The 19,364-nt window shown below is 35.5% G+C and overlaps 1 protein-coding gene across 6 annotated transcripts in view; it reads left to right on the top strand.

The window, feature by feature from the left end:
- Window positions 1–19,364, top strand: part of SLC39A12 (solute carrier family 39 member 12) — a 46,837-nt gene that overhangs the window by 16,339 nt on the left and 11,134 nt on the right. For all 6 annotated transcript variants that reach the window (XM_062633666.1, XM_062633664.1, XM_062633663.1 and 3 more), the window contains 7 exons: window positions 766–1,047; window positions 3,513–3,720; window positions 4,877–5,079; window positions 9,484–9,655; window positions 12,267–12,439; window positions 13,710–13,862; window positions 17,482–17,545. In XM_062633666.1, the coding sequence (XP_062489650.1) occupies window positions 766–1,047; window positions 3,513–3,720; window positions 4,877–5,079; window positions 9,484–9,655; window positions 12,267–12,439; window positions 13,710–13,862; window positions 17,482–17,545 (1,255 nt within the window). The remainder of the gene's footprint in view (window positions 1–765; window positions 1,048–3,512; window positions 3,721–4,876; window positions 5,080–9,483; window positions 9,656–12,266; window positions 12,440–13,709; window positions 13,863–17,481; window positions 17,546–19,364) is intronic.

The following is a 19,364-nucleotide window of genomic DNA, read 5'->3' as shown; positions in this document are numbered from 1 at the left end:
AGCTGGCAAAAGTTTCTGGAAAGTGTCTGTATCAGGAAAAATTGCAAGGTTTATATACATATTTAATAATATATGTATTGAAAAATCTGTGCTCAAACAGAAAGCCTGCACAACCTAAGAATATGATTTCAGCCCCTCTTGAAATGCATCTGGAGAACTAAATGGTGTGGAGACTGTGAAGGCTCTCTGCACAGGACCAAATTTTTCCAGTTAACAGAATTCATTGAGAAAAAAATAAAAATAGCTGTATAATTGCAGGGTCAACTAAGTCTCTTAACAGTGCATTGAGTATGATATAACTTCTGTTTACATACCATAAATTATCTATAGCCCAGACACAGTAGTTGTCTTAGAAATGCGTATAGAATGCACAATTGAAAATTTTAATAGCCCTTGTGCTTATCTAATATATTTATAACCAGAAATATAAGTTGTTGAAGCCAGTTGAAGGCTTTTAGTTTGCTACAATGATTGATCAGTTGATCCTGGTTTGTAGTAAATCTTAAATCCCTTTGATACTTGACATTTCATTAAGACACAAGGGGATCTGGAAAAAAATACCCTGTGATCTTGCCACTATGGAACTGCAATGAGTTACCTGCACCCTCCTCCTGGCATTCCATCAGCCTGCTGCTGTGTAGTCTTAGGTTCAGTTCCTTAAATATAAGAGTTGAATTCTCCTGTTTTTCTCTCTCACTGTATTGGCAGATGACTGGCAATGTGTTGCTTGAGTTGAATTTCCATTTATTTTTATTTTTTTTGCAGTGCCTTGAACCAGATGCTTTATTACTAATAGCTGGTGGAAATTTAGAAGACTATCTCAGTGAAGAAGTATTTGAGAGAATTTCTCTTATTCTTCTCTACTACATTCTTCATCGTAGAGATGCATGCTCTTCAGAACTCAGCTTGAATAATAAGGATTATAAGTTTTACCTACAGAGTATGCTTAATTTAAGACATGATGAAGACTGTTATTATTTTTCACGGAATGAAACTGAAGATATTTTGGCTGCAGTAAGGCAACATTTTAAAACTTCTGAAACCAAGGTAAAGAAAACATAAAAATAGCTTCATATTTATTACTGGTATAGTGCCTTTAAGCTAATTCAGGCATTGTGTCACTGTTACAGTCCTTCAGAAAACTGGTAAATAACAGTAGAAGAGCATAAGCTGAACATCAGTCTTTTGTTCCACATGCTGTTTAATACTATCTTTCTCCTTGACTTCCTTCTGGCGTGTACACTTCCATAGTCTGCTGAGACATGGTTGAGGAGATAGTGTATATGAAGAACCATTCCCAAAAGGCAATTTAGATACAGTTGCCCTGCTTAAGGCAGATGGAAAAGAGCATAGCTGTGTAGGTGCAAGACCTGCACTCAGCTTCAAAGGCAGAAAATACTTTCTCACCTCTTGTATTTATTAGTATATACTAGCTTGTATTCAAATGGTATACAGAAAAGCTCCAAAACTGATCTGGCTTGATGACTCATTTTGCGGTGATTAAATCCTTGCCAACCCCTGCATTTCGATGTCCATCCAAAGCAGGGTGGAATAAGGAATCTGTCCAAAGATATTATGGCTTCCTACAGCTGGGACGCATACATTTGTGACTAATTATCCTAATTATCTATGAGCAGGAATATGCCTTGTATGGTGACTGATACCGATAAACTTAATTCAAACTTTTTTTTTTTTTTAATGTATATTGGGTATATCCAGCAAAAAAAAACATCCTTTTTAAGTCAGGCAACATGAAGCGCTTTTTCTCACCATTGTTTATTATTCCTTAGCTCAAGTACGGTCTATAAAATAATAGGATAATATTGTAAAATTCACTATCTAAAGAAAAACTGTTTTCCTTGTAACGGGCAATAAAATTAATTTTTGCCAGATTAGATAACTCCTAAAGTACAGGTTGACCTCCTCTGAGAAACCCTTGAGATGTTTGTAATATACAGTTAAATTTGGTTTATTGCAAGGTTTGAATTTGCCCTTTCCTTTTTTATATAAGTAGATTATAATTTACACCATACTCTAGTAAAGTTTCCTACACAGAAGAAGATGGCTAAGAGTCTTGGCTGTGCAGCAGAATATTGAGAATATCAGAAAATGCTGATATAATGGACAAAGTTCCTCTTTCTGTGTCCTTTGTGTGACCATTTCCTATCATAAATTATTCATGGACCAGTACTTTTGGTTCTGAGTCTTGGTGAATGTGCTGGTTTCCAAGAACTCCAGCGGTATCTGGGCAACTGTAATGAGACATCGGTGGGTATTTGGCATGCCAAGGTAGAGTAACAATCCATGAAGTGCTTTACTGTGTAGTCTGTTTGTTTATGCTGGCAATATCAGTTGTCAAGTCTGTTCAGTAACTGAGACTCTACTGCTACAGACATGAAGCAAGAGGGGAGTTTAGGAAAGGTACTCAAAACATTATAGTCTAATGCTTTGAATCACAATGTTTGAGTTATGGTAAGGGGCCAATGATGCAGGGTAGTAAAAGCATTTTTAGTGGCTCTTTATATGTGTTGATTTTGCAGAAAGTTATCTTCTTCTCAGTCATAGCACCTAATATATTATTTGAAATGAGAGATGAAATTTAGGTTGTGGAAATTTAAATGTGTAATGGATGGACAAGAAAAGAAATGCCAGCCTCCTCTCTGCAGTGTTTAAGGCATATATATAGAGAGATGAGCATGTGTAAAATGTACTGGCTTATCTGGTTGACTTTTCAATTTAGATAATATGGGTTTGAAACAAATAAATAATGTTTGCCAAGTTAAGGTTTTGAGGTGTTTTTTTTTTAGTTTGGTTGGTTGGTTGATTGGCTTTTTTAGTTTCTCAAACCCCAACTGTTTGTGGTGAAAATAAACAAAGTGGGCAGAAATGGAAGAAAGCAGGGATGAGTTTCCAGACAACTGAGAGGGCTGTACGCTGCTTTCTCACTTCAAACCTGCACGTGTCCATGCACAAGTGTACGCGAGTGTCTGCTGCTCCTGTTTGGTCACTCAGCTGGGAAGTCATCCATTATCTGGAGAATTGTATCTTTCCAGATAGCTGCCACATAGCAAATTATTGATTCCATTTAATAGATAGGGAACTAAAAACATTGGGAGAATTCTTGATATAAATAGTTAAAGTCTGTATTTGAACCAATTTATTGTACCTTAACAAAAATTCCTCCCTTTTCTGCTGCTTTCTGGAAGTTGATCTAGATGCAATGGAACAGGAGCAGAGGAATAAAAGAAACAGCATGAAAACAACAGCAAAAATAACCTGGATGAAGGACTATACTTCTTCCTCATATACTGAGTAAAATTCCAGGATTTTTTGTTTATGTCTGTTCTCCTGAAAATGTCCTGTTTCTCATCTGCTGGCAATTACAGCTTTAATTTCAGTATTTTTTCTACTCTGGCTGTCTGAAAGCATTCTCTCCATTTTCTCCTCCTGTCACTGATTATTTGAATGGAGGGCACTAGGGCTCTCTTCATGCAGTTTTCTCCTTATTTCAGTGTGTTGATGTGAGTACTCTGGAGAAAAATGCTGATATAATGGACAAAGATGGTGCTGATGAAAACACTCTTCCACGCCTTGCTGCTTTAATCATTACTCTGGCTCTCCAAGGAGTCTGTATGGGGAAAGCAACTTTGCCATCCCCAGAGTTCTTTGTAAAATATATTTTCAGTTCTCTAAACAGTACCACTGAACTCCGAGTGACAGGTAAGCTATTTATTCCTTGCCTTTTGCAACACACATTTGATGTAAACCATCTTTAAATGCCTAAAGGACCTTTTACACTCAATTTTACATTTAAATGCTATTTCATTTTAGAGATGTTAAGTAGTCTGCTCTAAATTTAAAAACAAGGTTGGATAAAGAACTTCTAATTTTATAAATCTCCGAGAGGCATAAAACTAGTTGTTACTGACATCATGAAATGTGTACCGTCACAACAATTTATTACTTAATTGCTCAGCACAGTCTGAACTACCCAAGAGAGCTCTGAGAGTGTCAATCTAGCTGTGAAAGCAGAGTTCACTGGAGCCCTATTTACATTTCTTCTTTATGCAGATCTTTATACATTGCAAGACTTGTTTAGGCATAGATAGGATAGTTCATGTACAGTAGCCAGGTTAGACACCTCAGTCGCTCACACCTCAATGTAGCGGTATCCCCAGGAGAGATGAAATAGGTACAGACCACTATGTTGTGACCATATGCTCTCTGATATCTGCTTGCTGTACCTGAAAACATCTTTATGGTTTGTGCTTCCCTGCTCACTTTCTGACCCTAGTACCCAGTGAGTCTGGAATATGTAAGTTTATTTTCTTCAGGAGCTCCATTGCTAGCCGTATCAGAAATGCTACTTAACCATAAATAAAAGCATAGGAGAGTTCCAAGTGCTCAAAAATAATAATAATTAAAAAAAAATAAATAGAAAGCACAGGTGTTAATAGCAGCTGCTATCAAGTTCTGTAAAAGATTCAGCATGTTTAGCGCTTTAAGAAGCTAAACCATCAACCCGGGGGCCTATTACAGATTTAAAGGTTTTTTGTAAGACATCTACTTTTCCTTTTTTTTTGTGGTAACTGCTAATAGCAACACTTTGCAAACTTTTCAAAGCACTTTTAAAAAGGTATGTTAAGTAGGGTTTAAAACAACTTTAAAAGTTGGGCTGAGTATATAGGTGTCTTGAACTTCTAGAGGCGCAAAGCAGAAATCGCATACAGTACAAAACTGAGGAGGTAAAAAAGTGTTAAAATGGAGAGTTGAATTAATGTTAAAACCAATGAAATTTTAACAATTATTTGTGATTTTATCTTTTTAAATGTATATTTTCCCATGGTAACATATCTGTTTTCTAATGAATTAATAGAACTGGAACAACTACTAAATGTGCTTGCAGCCAAAAAGACCTGCACTGTAAATGGACAATTTGACAGTCACAAAAGAAGACATTATAGTACAGCAATCAGAGATATTGGAGTCAGAAATATTCCAGTCAAAGGAAATCATACAAAAGGAGAATATCTGAAAGGTTATTCTGAAGATCATGAAAGGAACACAGATTGGGACCAGGTCAATTTATTTTTATGTTACTATAGTATTGGTCACAGAATTTCAGTAATAAATGTTCAAATTGGTTTGGAAAGACTACGTTAATTCTGAGCTAAAATTTACTAGTTTCAAGAAGTCATGTTGATAAAGATAAAACCATATTTTTATATATTCATATTTGTTTAAATATTAATTGGGTTAAGAACTCCATGGATGTTGAATGTGTGATTAAAGTAGCTGGGAAGGTCTAATGGAATGGTTAGTGTTAGGCAGAATCAGGTGTTTCTTCGAGACAGAGATGACTAGTACCATGGCTTCAATGTTTCCACACATTTGTCAGATTTATTTTGCTCTTGTCACAGAGCTTCTAGGGCCCCTTATGCTCTTGCAGAAAGAAGGGTTGTTTTGTACTGAGAAAAAGAAAAAGTAAATTAAGGTTTCTGCATAAGTTGTTTCTAAAGGCTTCTGTAAACTGAAGACTGGGCATTTCCAAAAACTTTTAATAGACATGGAGTCCAGAAGCTCCTTTGGAAAGTATAGAGTCTGTAAGACAGAAATTTAGCTACTACCCAGTATCCTCTTTGAGGGCTTTGAAGGACAGTGTCTCATTGCAGGTGATTTTATTCTTATCCTAAATATTTGGGAATAAACAAATATTGCTTATAACAGTGATTAAGATGGCATCCATTACACTGGAAATAACTCCTTTGACCAAAAAAAAAAAAGAGATTTCAAAGTATATATCTTTAGTTTGATGTATACATTTGAAATGTGTACTTCAAACAGTGTGTTTCTATTATTTCCAGTTCTTTACAATTTAACTTTAAGTCACTGTTTCTTCTCAATTCAGGAGAATAAGCAATGTGCAATTTACTTTTGCTGTGTGGTTGTTTTATGATGTGGAACTAAGACAAACAGCGTCTGGGTAAATGCCATTCTGATAGATATTTATCTGTGTAATTTTATTACATTTGGAATACATACTCTGTCAATATGTTTATTTCTTTCCAGCTGGCAACAAAAGAAAATCATGCTGATCAGCATGATGAGGCATTTAGTAGGGTCTCAAAATAATTTCAAATAAGGTTCATTTTAAATGTGTTTCGTATTAATTTTAAGTTATGAAGGATGGTAATCAGCAGTGATGTTATCTGTTCAAGAAATAAAATTGTCCTCCAGCAATAGAATAATTTATAAAACACAGTTTTTGATTTCTTGAACTTCTGAGACTCTCTGTAATAACTCCCCTGCATACTTGTCTTTTTTATTATCTGAGGCTTGGGAGTCAAACTGAGAGGCAAATATTCTGTATAGATGAAAAAATCACAAAGAAACAACTGGAGAGAAAATAATTTCTCTTCTGTATTAATTCCTACTTTCTTTGTTCCGTTTCATTCTGATTCTTTCAAGCTATGTCTGTTTTGATGCATCATTCCATCAGAAAGCTTTGCATTTCACTCTTGTGTTGCTAATTTTGCCTCCTGCTTTCTGCACGTATCTATGACAGCCATGATGCTCCATTAGTAACAGATGCTGCTACATATGAGGCATTGACTTGCTTATGGCTTGTGTTTGCTAACTACCTGAAGACCTGAAATTAGATTTTCATACTGGAATCATATTTGAAATATTATGACTGAAAAAGCCACTTTCTTTTTAAATCATCATTGTCATTACTGATTTAAAAAATGCATGTAAAACAAGTAACATTAATAAGAGCAAGAATATTGAGTTCCATTTTATTATGTAACAAGATCTATGTATTCATATATTATACCTCATTAATGAAACGTCAATTTTGGGAACCAAAATCATCCATACATGCAACCAGTTTTTCATATGAAAGTATGCAAATTTAATTCACTTGTTTCTTTAGGATCATCTGCCAGGACTATACACATAGTTGCAGTATTAATGGAGACTGAGTACTCTGCCACCCTTTGTTAAATGCTTGCAAGAGTAAGGCTTGCAACTGAAAAAAGATGCAGGTCCTTATTCCTCAAGTCTTAAAGAAACATTTTACAAAATAAGACTTTATTTTCTGTGCAGTTGGACAGTTTATTTTCTAGATGAGATCTTGTTTTTTATTTAAAAATTTCTGATAATAAAAATCACATTAAAATTCCAGTTCATAGTAATCCTGGACCTCATCTTTATCCTACTTCTCAACACTGGGCCAACATCAAAGTCAGATTAAGTTTCACAGGGTCACGTCCACTTGAATTCTGAATGTCTCCAAAAAGGGAAATTCCACAGTCTTTCCAGGAAAACTGTAACACTGCTTTATTACCCTTGTTGTTGTTTATTATTATTATTATTATTATTATTATTATTATTATTATTATTGCAAAGTGGAATTTTCCCTGTTGCAAATAATAGCTATTGCCTCTGATCTTTTTGCTGTACACCTCATAAAAGACTCTGGCTCTATTTTCCTTATTACCCCATTAGATAGTTGAAGACTTGAGCTATTCCACAACCCTTCTCCAAACTGAATAAACCCAGATCCTTCAGCCTCTCCCCTGCACATTATGTGCTGCAGTTCCCTAACCATCCTGGTGGCCTTCCATTGGACTTCCCCCAGTTTGCGAATGTCTTTTTTATACAGCTAGTTATTAAAGTGGATATAGTCCAGATGTGGACTCATTATGTCCTAAGTGGAGGGCAATAATCTTTTTCCACTGCCTGCTGGCTACACTCTTGCCAATGCAGGCCAGTATGCAGTTAGCCTTCACTGCCACAAGGGCACACTGGTGACTCATGTTCAATTGTCTATTAGGACCTCAAGCGCTTTTCTGTAAAGCTACTTTCCAGTTTTTCACAGCCTTTATTGGTGCATGGGGTTATTCTGTTGGAAGCACAATAAATTTGCTGATCTTCATGGAGGTCTTGTCAGCCCATTTCTTTGGCTTGTCAAGATGCCTCTAAATAGCAGCCATGCCAATCAGCATATTGACTACGTGTCCCAGTTGGATTTCTTCTGTGAATGTGGTATGGTAGACTCTGTTCCATGACTCAGCTCATTGGTGAAGGCATTAAATAATATCAGTTACTGCATAGTGAGAGATGCTGCTCTTAACCAGCCATGAGCTAGACGTCCAACTTGATACCACTTGGTGATGTTCCCTACTTCTAGGCAACCACTGCCCAGAACAGGCAAACAGGAGGTCTTTTCCAATATGGTAGCCCCTGAATTGTCTGAATTATTTCTTTTTCCTTGGAGGCAGAAAAGACTAGATTCAGGTGGTGAGATCAGCTGTTATCCTGAAGACTTCAACGTGGCATTCACAATATGTGTATCAGTGCTTAATTCATTTGGTTGCTTAGTGAGCTACAAGACATATTTTACTTTAATAATGGATGAACAAAGGCAGGAAGGTTTTGGGGCTTAATTGGGTTATTTAAAAGTAATGATAATTACAACTCTTTCATTTAAATAGTAATTTTCTTTCAAAAGAAACGTAAGCTTCAGTGATTAGAAAAAGAATACTTAGGAACCCCTTGATTGTCAGATGGATACTAATTCAATTGAATCACAACTGATCAGATGAGATTAAGAAGTGACAATTATTCCTTTAAATAAAATAGCATATTTGATCTGGACTTCTTTTAAAAGTTTGCATAGAAATTGCCACTTGAACTGTTCTAATGCTAACTGCGTACGTTTCTTACAAGAAGTTTCATCCTGGAGACTTTTCATGAATGTTTTTCAAAATATAGATGTTCCTAAAAAAATGTTTATTTTCTTTTTTGCAAAGAGACCTTCCTAACAAGAAAAAAAAGTACTTGAAATTCTTGAGTACCTCTAATAATACAATTATTAAGTAATATTTAGACCCAATTTAGACTATGTAACATCTAATTTGCTGACCTTAAAGTAAGATGCCATTGTTAAAGAATTTTAAAAAGCACCTTAATTCCATATCTCACTAAGCATGCAGCACAAGGCAAAATTCCAGGCAGTATCTTCTACTAATTATTGCTTCCATGATATTATTGCTATTATTGCAGTCATACATTAAAAGCTAAGACTATGATTTGTGTTAGCATTAATAGGCCTTTGTTAGCACATATGACAATAAAATTTTTAGAGATATTGTTGTGTCAGATCCTCACGATATTAACAGGCTTCAATAGAAAATTTGCTACTTCACCACAAAGATTCTGTTTTTTCTGGAATATAGTAGTATCAAGTTTTAATTGGAAAACCAAAAAATAATTAGAAGTGTTTGAAGTAATTAAACTAATATAACCAGAAATGGGTATATGGAATACATATATATATATATAAAAAAAAAAACAGTGTTATTTAGCATATATTTCTAGACTATATAACACCGTCATTATAAGATTCCATATTTAACCTCAGCATCAGATGCAGGTATATGTAACATATTCAATAACTGTATATACTTTTCTGCATAGGTTTGTTTCTCTGCCAATGAACTGGTGAAGATTTTTTTAAGAAACAGTTCTTCCTCCATTTCTGAGGACCACTTCAAGCAAATCAGTCCAGCTATCATTCAGCAGCTATTAAGTTGTTCATGTCAGCTTCCTGACTCCAAGAAGACAAAGCTTCCACCAACAACTCTGGAAAGTGAGTTTTGTTCTTACCAGTAAACTACTGTGAAAATTCAGATAAAGGGATGCAGGGACTAAAGTTCTGGAGGCATTTCATTCATTAATAAACTTCAGCCAAAGCATGATGAGATCTATTCACTCTCTAATTTGTGAACTCCGTAATTTCATAGCATACATGTCAGATAATAGTACTATATTGAGAAGTGAGGGGATCCAACGGTCTCAGTTTTATATTAGGCAGAATTCTATCATCTCAATGGCTTTGTTCATTTCTTAGAGGACTGCTTGAGGTGAGCCATGACAGGTCCATATCAGTGGATTGCTGTGCAACAATGACCTGTTTCATGAAATTTCCACCAGGCTTACAGTGGGATCATTGCATTGCTCTTACATATAGTTTCAAGGTCATGTTAGCTGGCATTTTATACCATGATGTGGCAAATGCTTGATATAGATAAATTCTGTGTGCCTGTTGCCATTTTTCCATGTTACGATATTTTACAGCAGTTAAGCTTTGGGGGTACTACTGTGGGGAGAAAAACAACCAGAAAGCCAGTCACATGGGCATCAGGACTTGCGTGACAGAGTTGGAACAAGAACTGAGTTACAGTATAATCAGATTGTTTCCAGTTGCTGTTGTAGTCCTCACATGCTACTGCTTCAGGGATTTCTGCCTCATCTGTTCTGATTCAATTTCTCCTGTAACTAATCTCTAGTCCACACTGCCAAAAATCAATATGAATTTGATCTGACCTAAGGGCTTGTTAATGTGCTTCCTAGTTTTGTTTTTACTTTAAATCAGCCATATCTGGCAAATGGTTACAAACCTAGATGTGCTGGTGTATTACAGCGGGCATTAATTTCTGGTGGGTGACTGGGGAGCTGGGACTGAACAAAAAGGAATGGGCATCTAACCATAATCACCTGCATCTAGAAGAGCACTTTCAGGCTACAAATCAATGCCTTCAGTACCTTTATCCTAATATATACATGACCCATTCTAGATAACTAGATATTTTAGGAGCTAGTAAGTTTTCCCCACATCCTGCTGGCCAAAGATCCTTATGAACAGCACTTTCCATTTCTAAATTCTACCTGTAGTTTAAGCTACATATGTTAAAGCAGCTCATCAGAATGAGCTGAGCTATCATTCCATGGTGTACAGAATATTTGAACTATGAGTATGAATTTAAAAAAAGATAAGGGCATGGAAGGACATTTGTGGATATCCCAAGTATTGTTAGAGGAGAAAGAAATATGCAGAATAGAAAGAATCATTATGACTCCGCAGAAGGCAGAGGTCCTTTTTATGTTATCTTTCTTCTCATTACCTTGAACACCTTGCACGCTTTACCACTTTTATCTTTTCTATGCTACACAGATATGCCCATTTTTCAGATGAGGAATCAAAGGACAAAGAAAGGAAATAACTTATTTAGATCATATACAAGGTCTGCAGCAAATTCACAGTTGAGTGAGATTCTCCCAAGTCTAAGGCCATCAGACCATTGATGACATTTTAGTGATCTCATAAAGGTGAGAGATATGTGTAGATGAGAAAAGCTGAACTATACACGAACAGAATGGAATTAATAAAAGCCCTTTCTACAGCCCTTTCCCTGTGTTTTTTTTAGCAAAGGAGGGTTTGTATGACCACAGGAACACTTCTGCTGGCTTTAGAGAGACAAAGAACTTCATGTTTGACCTGTGTGTGACCTAGTGAACTGAGCATAGGCTCATTAATTTTATTCTCAGTTCTATTTTACTGACAGACTGTGCTGTTTTAGGTGAGTCACAAAGACCTGACCTTTCATAGATATCTACTATACTCTTATATTTGGATGTGCAGTCTGTGAAATTTACTGTCTGATTTTATGAGGTGTTGAGCACTTGCAGTACTACTAAAGTGTGAAACATTAAGTGATGCTTTTTAATATTTTGGCATTAGTTCCTTTATGTCTGTTTCTCATCAGTGTTTTACCTCCATCATAAGACTTCCATACAGATTAAACAGGATTCATGTCGTGCAAAAGGTTGGAAATGTGAGCAGCATGCAACTCTGAAGAATTATAACTACCAAAAGTCCAGTAATGTGGGAAAATTAGGTCCTGATGTAGTAACTAAAGGAGTGTATGTCCACAACACATTTGTAAACATAATTTTGACAAAAATGTTTATGCTTAGAACCTAAATTAGATGCCTACATTCCTCTGAGGTTTTAGGCCTTGGGGAAGAAAGTGGTATTGATGGTAAAGATACACAGGTGTGGCATATGAGGACATAGAATAACAAACAATAAATCTGTTACGAGAGGAAACAAATGCAGACCAGCACTCACTGTGCTGCTCTGAGTGTCTGTAATCTGCACAGTCTATTTAGCTCTTTGAAGTCTGAAATTTGGAAACATTAGACTGTAGTGCCTGTAAAGCATGAAAAAAAATAGTGTTTTGTAAGCTTCCAGTTCTGTAATCTCTACCACAAATGTCTAGAAAAATTTGTTTGCTTGTACACAGAGGTGACAAAACACAGCCTCAAAAACAAATACAAAACCAAATACTCAGACACAAATAGAAATACAGAATGATTAAAAGGTGCCCTTGTTTTGTTTCATTTGTTTTTTCCTACAGAATATGGTTACAGCACTCTTGCTGTTTTACTTATTACTATTGGATCTATGTTTGGTACAACCCTCATTTTATTTAACTCCTGCCAAGAAATCTATACACTCATTTTACAGCTGTTTGTCGGTTTGGCTGTTGGGACTCTTTCTGGAGATGCATTGCTACACCTTATTCCTCAGGTAGGTATCACACACTTCTGTGTTTTTAAAATGTTGATATATACATGCACACACACACCACACACACAGAGAAAAGTTTAGTTTAAACCTGGCTAATATTCATCTGTTTAAAAATAAAGCTTCCCATGAAATCTGTGAACTAGCTACCCAGCCTTTCAAATACATTTGCACTTTGTAGTTCAGAGACAGATTCCAAGTAGTAAGAAGCAGAAAGCAATGAGTAATGAATTCAGAGAAAACCCAGTTCCTATTTTCACAAAAAAATTCCAGAAACCCCACAAGTCCTGTACAAGTTATGTTTCAAGATATATTAAACTCTTTTATGAGGCAGATTCTGCAATGCATCCTAGGAGAAATTGTTCAAAGATTGTATTCGGCATCCACAGTCCCCTCTACATATTGTTCCAGTGACCCAGGGCTGTTAGCCTAATTAATCTTGCTGCCTAGAACTGTAATAAAATTAGTTCTATGATATTTTCCTAAATTAATTAAATAAATTTTAATAATAGAATAGTGTGCAAAACAGAACCCAAATTTTCCATGGTATATTCATCTATTTTTGACTGAGTCTCATCTGATATAATGCAACTGTTATGAGTAAGCTTCAAGTGGTTGTTGAGAGACCTTCACACCTTCACTTGAGATTCTGGTCAAAATGTTCTTTGTACTCAATACACCATCTCTGGAAACAGAACTGGGAGAGTGTTCTGAGAAAGGCAATTCTCAGTGAATGTCAGGCAAAAGTCTGTCATTTAGAAACACATTTTGAGTGTGAAAGTATTGTCCTTCGTCAGTTTTAAGTGACAAAGGCAGTAGTCTTTAAAAGGCCCACATTCAGAGCAAAGGAGGGCTGCCATCCTGTGCCACTGGGGTAAAAATGGAAGTACACCCACCAGCGGAAAGCTTTCTGAATTCTTTTCAATAGTAAGTTTACATCTGAAGATGATGAAAGTAACTTTTTAGACTTTAAGGATCAATGCACTCTAAACAAATACACTAAATATATATCTATACATATGTAAAGGGCAATTTCACTAAATTGCCTCTAAAAATGTCACTTTCATCACTGTAAGATGATGAAGTTAGCAGAGTCTCCTAATAATTCATTTCATCCATCTACTGTTCAGCTGATTAGCTCAAAACAAAACCAAAGTCTGAAAGAGAAGGCAGAAGAAAATGTTGATAGTAAATTGAATTAACACACTATGAATTATCAAAAATTAAAGGATTGTCATGTTAATTTTTTTTTACTTTATCTCTTTTTCTTTAGACTCTTGGTTTACACAAACATGAAGCACAAGAGGTAGAACATTTCTATGAGGGGAAAGAATATATTTGGAAACTTTTGGGAATGATTGGAGGAATTCATGGATTTTTTCTGATAGAAAAGTGTTTCTTTCTTCTGGTAACACCCCGTGACCAGGTAAAGCTTTTACAGTTCATCCATTAAAAGTCTCTTTTATTTTGAGATTTTATAGTGCAAAAAATGTTAAAATGATTGTAGAAAATAATTATAATTTGTGTGAGTTAAATGAAGCTTTAAAAACTGCTTTCCAAAGTGTCCCTATCAGCTTGACATTTGATTTCTATTTTGCTTTGCTCTATGGATTTTGTATGCTTCATTAATGTATTCTATATGTCTATGACTCAAGAAGGAAACATTTATTTGAGCGTGTTCCATAAGAATGCTTTCATGACTAGCACTGGAGCAGGTGAAGAGTATGTATCTGCATGAAATAGCAATGACAGTTGTTTACTCTAGGCTTTGTTCGAATAGGAGGAAGACAGAGAATTAAGCACAAGATAACTTCAAGAATGATGTCTTAAAATTTCCAAATGGTTTTTGACCCCTATCCCAATTTATCTGAAAATCCACTATGTATGTGGCTGTCAGTGGAACCTAATCTTATATTAAGATAATATCTCCTTGTTCATTGCCTTGCTTATAGTAATTCTACTACTGTATTTCAGTGTGGCTGGTGCCTGAAAATATGATTACGCACAAGGATATAATATAACGCAAAGTGTGATGGCTCATTAAGTTTCTCAGCATGAGAGGCTAAAAAAAGGCTAAACCTTTACTTGCTGTTTTAACGAGAGTGTCTAAGGACTGGCCTGATTTAGATATATAGCAACGAGTCCCCGCACTATCTTTGAGTCAGCCATAAGGGTATCACGTGAGATTAATAGAATGAGAATATTTTGATGATGGTGATATTTTGCATGCTTGGTAAAAAATAGTCCTTTTTGATACTTATTTGGAAAGAAGGGCTTTATCATTGTTCCACAAATTGTTAAACTTGTTCTACTGAGAGCTATATTAATTCTCAAAATTAATTTTTATATCCTTCTCAGCTTCAAAAGTTAATCTTCAATTTTAATACAAAATAAGTTTTATCAAACTATTACAAACGTCACTGATTTATCTGATTCCCTTTTCAGGCTTTTTTTTTTTTTTTTTAACCAAAAAAAACATTGGGAAATGTTGATGTCAGCCAACAATCTTTCTTTTTCAATAGGGTTTGTTTTGTTATAACTAAGTCTTATAATTGTAAGCTTTCACAAAAGCCTGAAAAAGACTGCACCTCTGTTCATTGGGTTTCAGAACTAATTGCAAAGCATCTTCATTCAGCAGGGCTTTTCTTTAGTTAATGGGCACTGGGGACATTCCCATGATCTTCCAGTGGAATCTGAATTAAATGAACATACAGGCAGAGGCAAATCTACTTCAACCATACAGTTGGTAGGTTGCAAATATGACATACTTCCCTGATTTTATATCCTTCTTTTTCTGTTCCTCAAAAAAAATGAACCAAGTTAATGTCATAAATCAGTATTACTTTTCAGTCTTTATTAATTTGTCCTTTATTACATGATGTGATTGTCAAGAACCTCTAGGATTTGAAGTTTATAATGAGCTTTTACAGTGATTTTTAAAAGCGAATTTTTACAATGACTTTTCTGAAGTGTGTATCATACTGTTATAACAATACACTTCCTGTTCTATCACTTGCTAATTAAATTTTGGAAGATTTTTCTTCTCCTTTCTTTTCAAAAAAATTATCATATGTAAGGGCAGATTCTCTCATGGGAAAAAACTTCAGGATTTTCTGCAGTAAGAGCTAAATGCACAGTTAGTGAACAGATTATCCTGGATTTTTTTTGGCACTTTCCACAGTTTTGAAGAGTAACAAAAACAAGCTGCGTATATGGGAGTAGTGCTTACCTATAAGAAATTACATAACTTTCTATTGGTGGAGAGTATCCAGACAGATATATCATTGGAAACTAAATTGCCTCATACCTTTTAACCCGGGTTTGGGTTCTGTTCTTTTTTTTTCTTTTCCTCAGCAGATCTCTTCATTTTATATGTAGAATCTAGATACATAAGTTCCTGATTATTTAAATCAGGATTGCCAGAGATCTACTATAATGTGACCTCCATTTTACTTCATGCAGTTGTGATGGACAAGAACCTCATGAGGCCCTGCTAATCTTTCAAATACAGTTGGGGAACCCTCAATTGAATGCAGTGCAGCAGACCATTGAAGGATGTTTACTAATTTGTGAACCACGTCATAGTTTCCTGTTTATGATAAAGAACAACCTTGTCATTCCTCTCAACTGCAAGATCCCTGTAATATTCTGTGCAGATCACATGAACTAGCCTTGCCTATCTAGTCTGTGCAAGAGTGGCCAATTTTTCAGAATCGTGTGAGGAATAATAAGACAAACACTGTCTGACTAAGAAAAGCTTATAAATCCTTCAGGTCAGTGATTAGTCTTGCAGTTTTGACTCAAAGAAGTGGCATGTGAGTAAATATTATAAGAGAAGTGGAACAATTACTGGAATTCACATGACTGGCTGCCATCATGGGAATGAAAGACTTTAATTTTTCCTTTAAAATGTAGACATTAAAAGCCAAATCCTATCTCTTCCCTCCTTATGCTGGTACAGCCCATACCCCACATCACAACCAAGCTAATACCAGCAGAGAAACATATTCTGTTTTGCCACCAGTACACAGCTCTTCTGCAGCTTGTGGAGTGGTGGCTGCAGTCCCTGACAAAGCACTCTTTCATGCTGATGTTGACTCTTCACTGGCTGTCATAATTTTGGCCAATAAAAGAAAAGACAGTGATTATAAATTCGTTTTTTCTGGTTTCTAGCAAATCAGTTTTGCTGGCTTATCTCACCCTTGCACAAATTTCTGATAATTTGTCTAACCAAAAGGAAAAGCCGCAGGGAGGTATGGGGAGAGAGGTTCCTCATGTTGTCTCTTCTCTCCCCACAGCAGCGGTTTCTGCTAATTAAATACTAGGGCTGATGCATCAAATTAACTCTCTAGGATAAGGGCAAAGATACTTTCTCTTTCTTCACTCACCCACTGCAGGGGAGTGTACTTATGTGCTTCTATGCCTAACCAGTGATGCCTGATGCCAACCAAAACAAAGCCCTAACTAAAGGCCACAAGGCAAGGCACTGGAGGCTTTACCACCCTGAAGAAAAAAAAACAATCTATATTTTAACAGGGTGTGAGGCCTACTTATGATCATCTTTTTTAGTCTTGTGTTTTCACGGAGTAACTGTGAAGTAGGTGAACTCCAGACACTGGTGTCTATCCATTTTTCCTTGGAAATCCTTTAGACATCCTATCCATCAGGAAACTACAATTATGTGGTCATAACAAAATTGAAAGATACAATTTGAATTATAATGTCCTTTTCAGACCTGTGTTTGGCTCAGATTTTTGTGTATTCAAGCAAAAGCGTGATTTTCTTGGGTTACAACAATGAATGTCTGTCTTCCTACCTGAATTAGACCGTAATCTCTCCTCTGGGCAAGGGAGATTTCTTTTTTGTGTGTTTCTGAAGTACCAATCACACTGCCAGTGCTCAGTAAATTATTCTAATGATATCTATCTATAACAGCTACTAACTTTAATTCAAAAAAGCTTGAACTTATTTGATATTTTCCTGTATTTACAGCAGCAGCTGGAAGAGCCCCTTAACACTGATCTATTATCTTTGCTTTTAACTAGAGAAGCCCAGAAGATTCTGAGTCTGCTGAAGATACTCCACAGAGTAAGGCCATCAGCAAAAAAAGTTAGTATCAACAACAAGACTAGAGAAGTTACAGGAAAAATCTTCAGACCTAAGATGGAATTGAAAGTGTGAAGCTGGCTTAGCTCTGCCTTTGCTGTGTACTACATCATTACATCTGATGGTGCTTGGCTCATAATTTAATCTCTGCTTGAAGATCTTTTCAGCTGCCAACCCTGTAATTGTGAATTTAATTAATCTTATAATGTCCATGCTTTAGTGTTTGTTTACTCACTGTTGCAAACTATTTTTCTACAGCCTTTGCTTAAAGGAAAATATTCAAAATCTAATACAAACCAGATTTTTATAATCATAAACTTTGCTAGGGCTTTTATTTCTGAAAGCAGTGAAATGATGGTTTTTTTTGGCTTGCTGTACTAATATAATTCTGCTTCCTTCTTCTCATATATGGTAAAGCAATAGCCTTTTAAAACCAATAATTATTTATTACATGTATGGAATTATGGGCTCATGATGGCTCTCAGTTTTAGGATAAACTGTTTTCTCCAGAGAGCTTCAAAGTAGTTCTTCTCTGTCTTGCTGCTGCCTCTTCCAAAAACCAAGAAAATAGAGAATAAACCAAACTGTGCCTTTGACTGTACTTGTGTGAACTTAAATTTCATAGAGTTGTAGTCATTCATTTTAATTGAAATCAATTTATTTACTATAATGAACTCCCCTTTCTTTTATGATCTTGGATTTCAGGTCATCAGTTTGATTTATTTGAAAATGTCATTGTCTTCTAAGTTTTTAATATTCTTTTTTCTGGTGCACTCTATTTCCATTTCTGAGGCTTTTGAAATTGGGATTTCCATTGCTTCAGTGTCACCTATCCACCAGTACACAGTCCAGTGCCACTTTCAATGTGACTGTCTACCTAGTTCACCTCAAGATGTTTCCATTCTGTTCAATCATCGCTACCTGCTAAGCACAAACAAATTTCTGGTGTTCTCAGCATTATTTGTTTCAAATAACTAAATTTGCTGTATAACTAAATTTGGGATAGTGTCTCAGTAACAATGTTATTTGTTTGGTTCCATTTTTATCTTACACCCCAATTTTACTTCTATATTAGAAATCACTGAGAGGGAGCATATTAGGGAAGGGGCATTGTTTTTTTTTAAGAGCAATTTTTGAGAATACATGTTTTCAAAAGTTTTTATTGTTAAAGGTCTTGTGGATAGTTGAATGTATAAACATACCCAGGTACTTTGGTACTGAGTTAAACTTTTACGTGGTTTTTTTTTCCCTAAAATGGAATGGAATTTACAGCTCTAAGACAGAGCATGACATCTCCAAAAGTGCCAGACTTCTCTGTAAATGCATGTCAAGTACAACTGCAAAACGAGTCATCACCTTAGATAGCCAGTGAGTAATTCAGAAAGCAAGAAGCTACTAGAAGAAAAAGATGTCTTAGTGGCCTTCTCCTCATTTATCCATACTTGTTCTACCAATATCTGAAAAGATCAAGTATTACCACTGTATGCTTGGTATACTCAGTGAGACTTTACATTAACTAGAACTATTTTTGCTCTATAAGTAATGAAAACATTGGGAAAAGGACCTATTTATGGATAAATATTTGCTTTAAACTCTTATTCAATATTTAAAAAGCTTAATCTATGGTGGGGGTCCTGTACCCATCAGCTTTATGAAAATTATGAAACAGAATTTGCTAGGAGTTCTGATCATCAATTTGAGAAAATTATCAAAAATAAATGCAGGATTGTTTAAGAGGCGTCTTTGTAGAAATAGGGTAGTAAGTTCATAGCTAATAGTTACTGTTGCAACAGTATAATGCCATATGATAACTGCTAATAAC

This window comes from Pezoporus occidentalis, unplaced genomic scaffold (genome assembly GCF_034315485.1).
Source record: "Pezoporus occidentalis ecotype Australia unplaced genomic scaffold, CSIRO_AGI_Poc_V1 ctg40, whole genome shotgun sequence".
NCBI lineage: Eukaryota > Metazoa > Chordata > Aves > Psittaciformes > Psittacidae > Pezoporus > Pezoporus occidentalis.
This window is presented reverse-complemented; position numbering and strand designations above follow the sequence as displayed.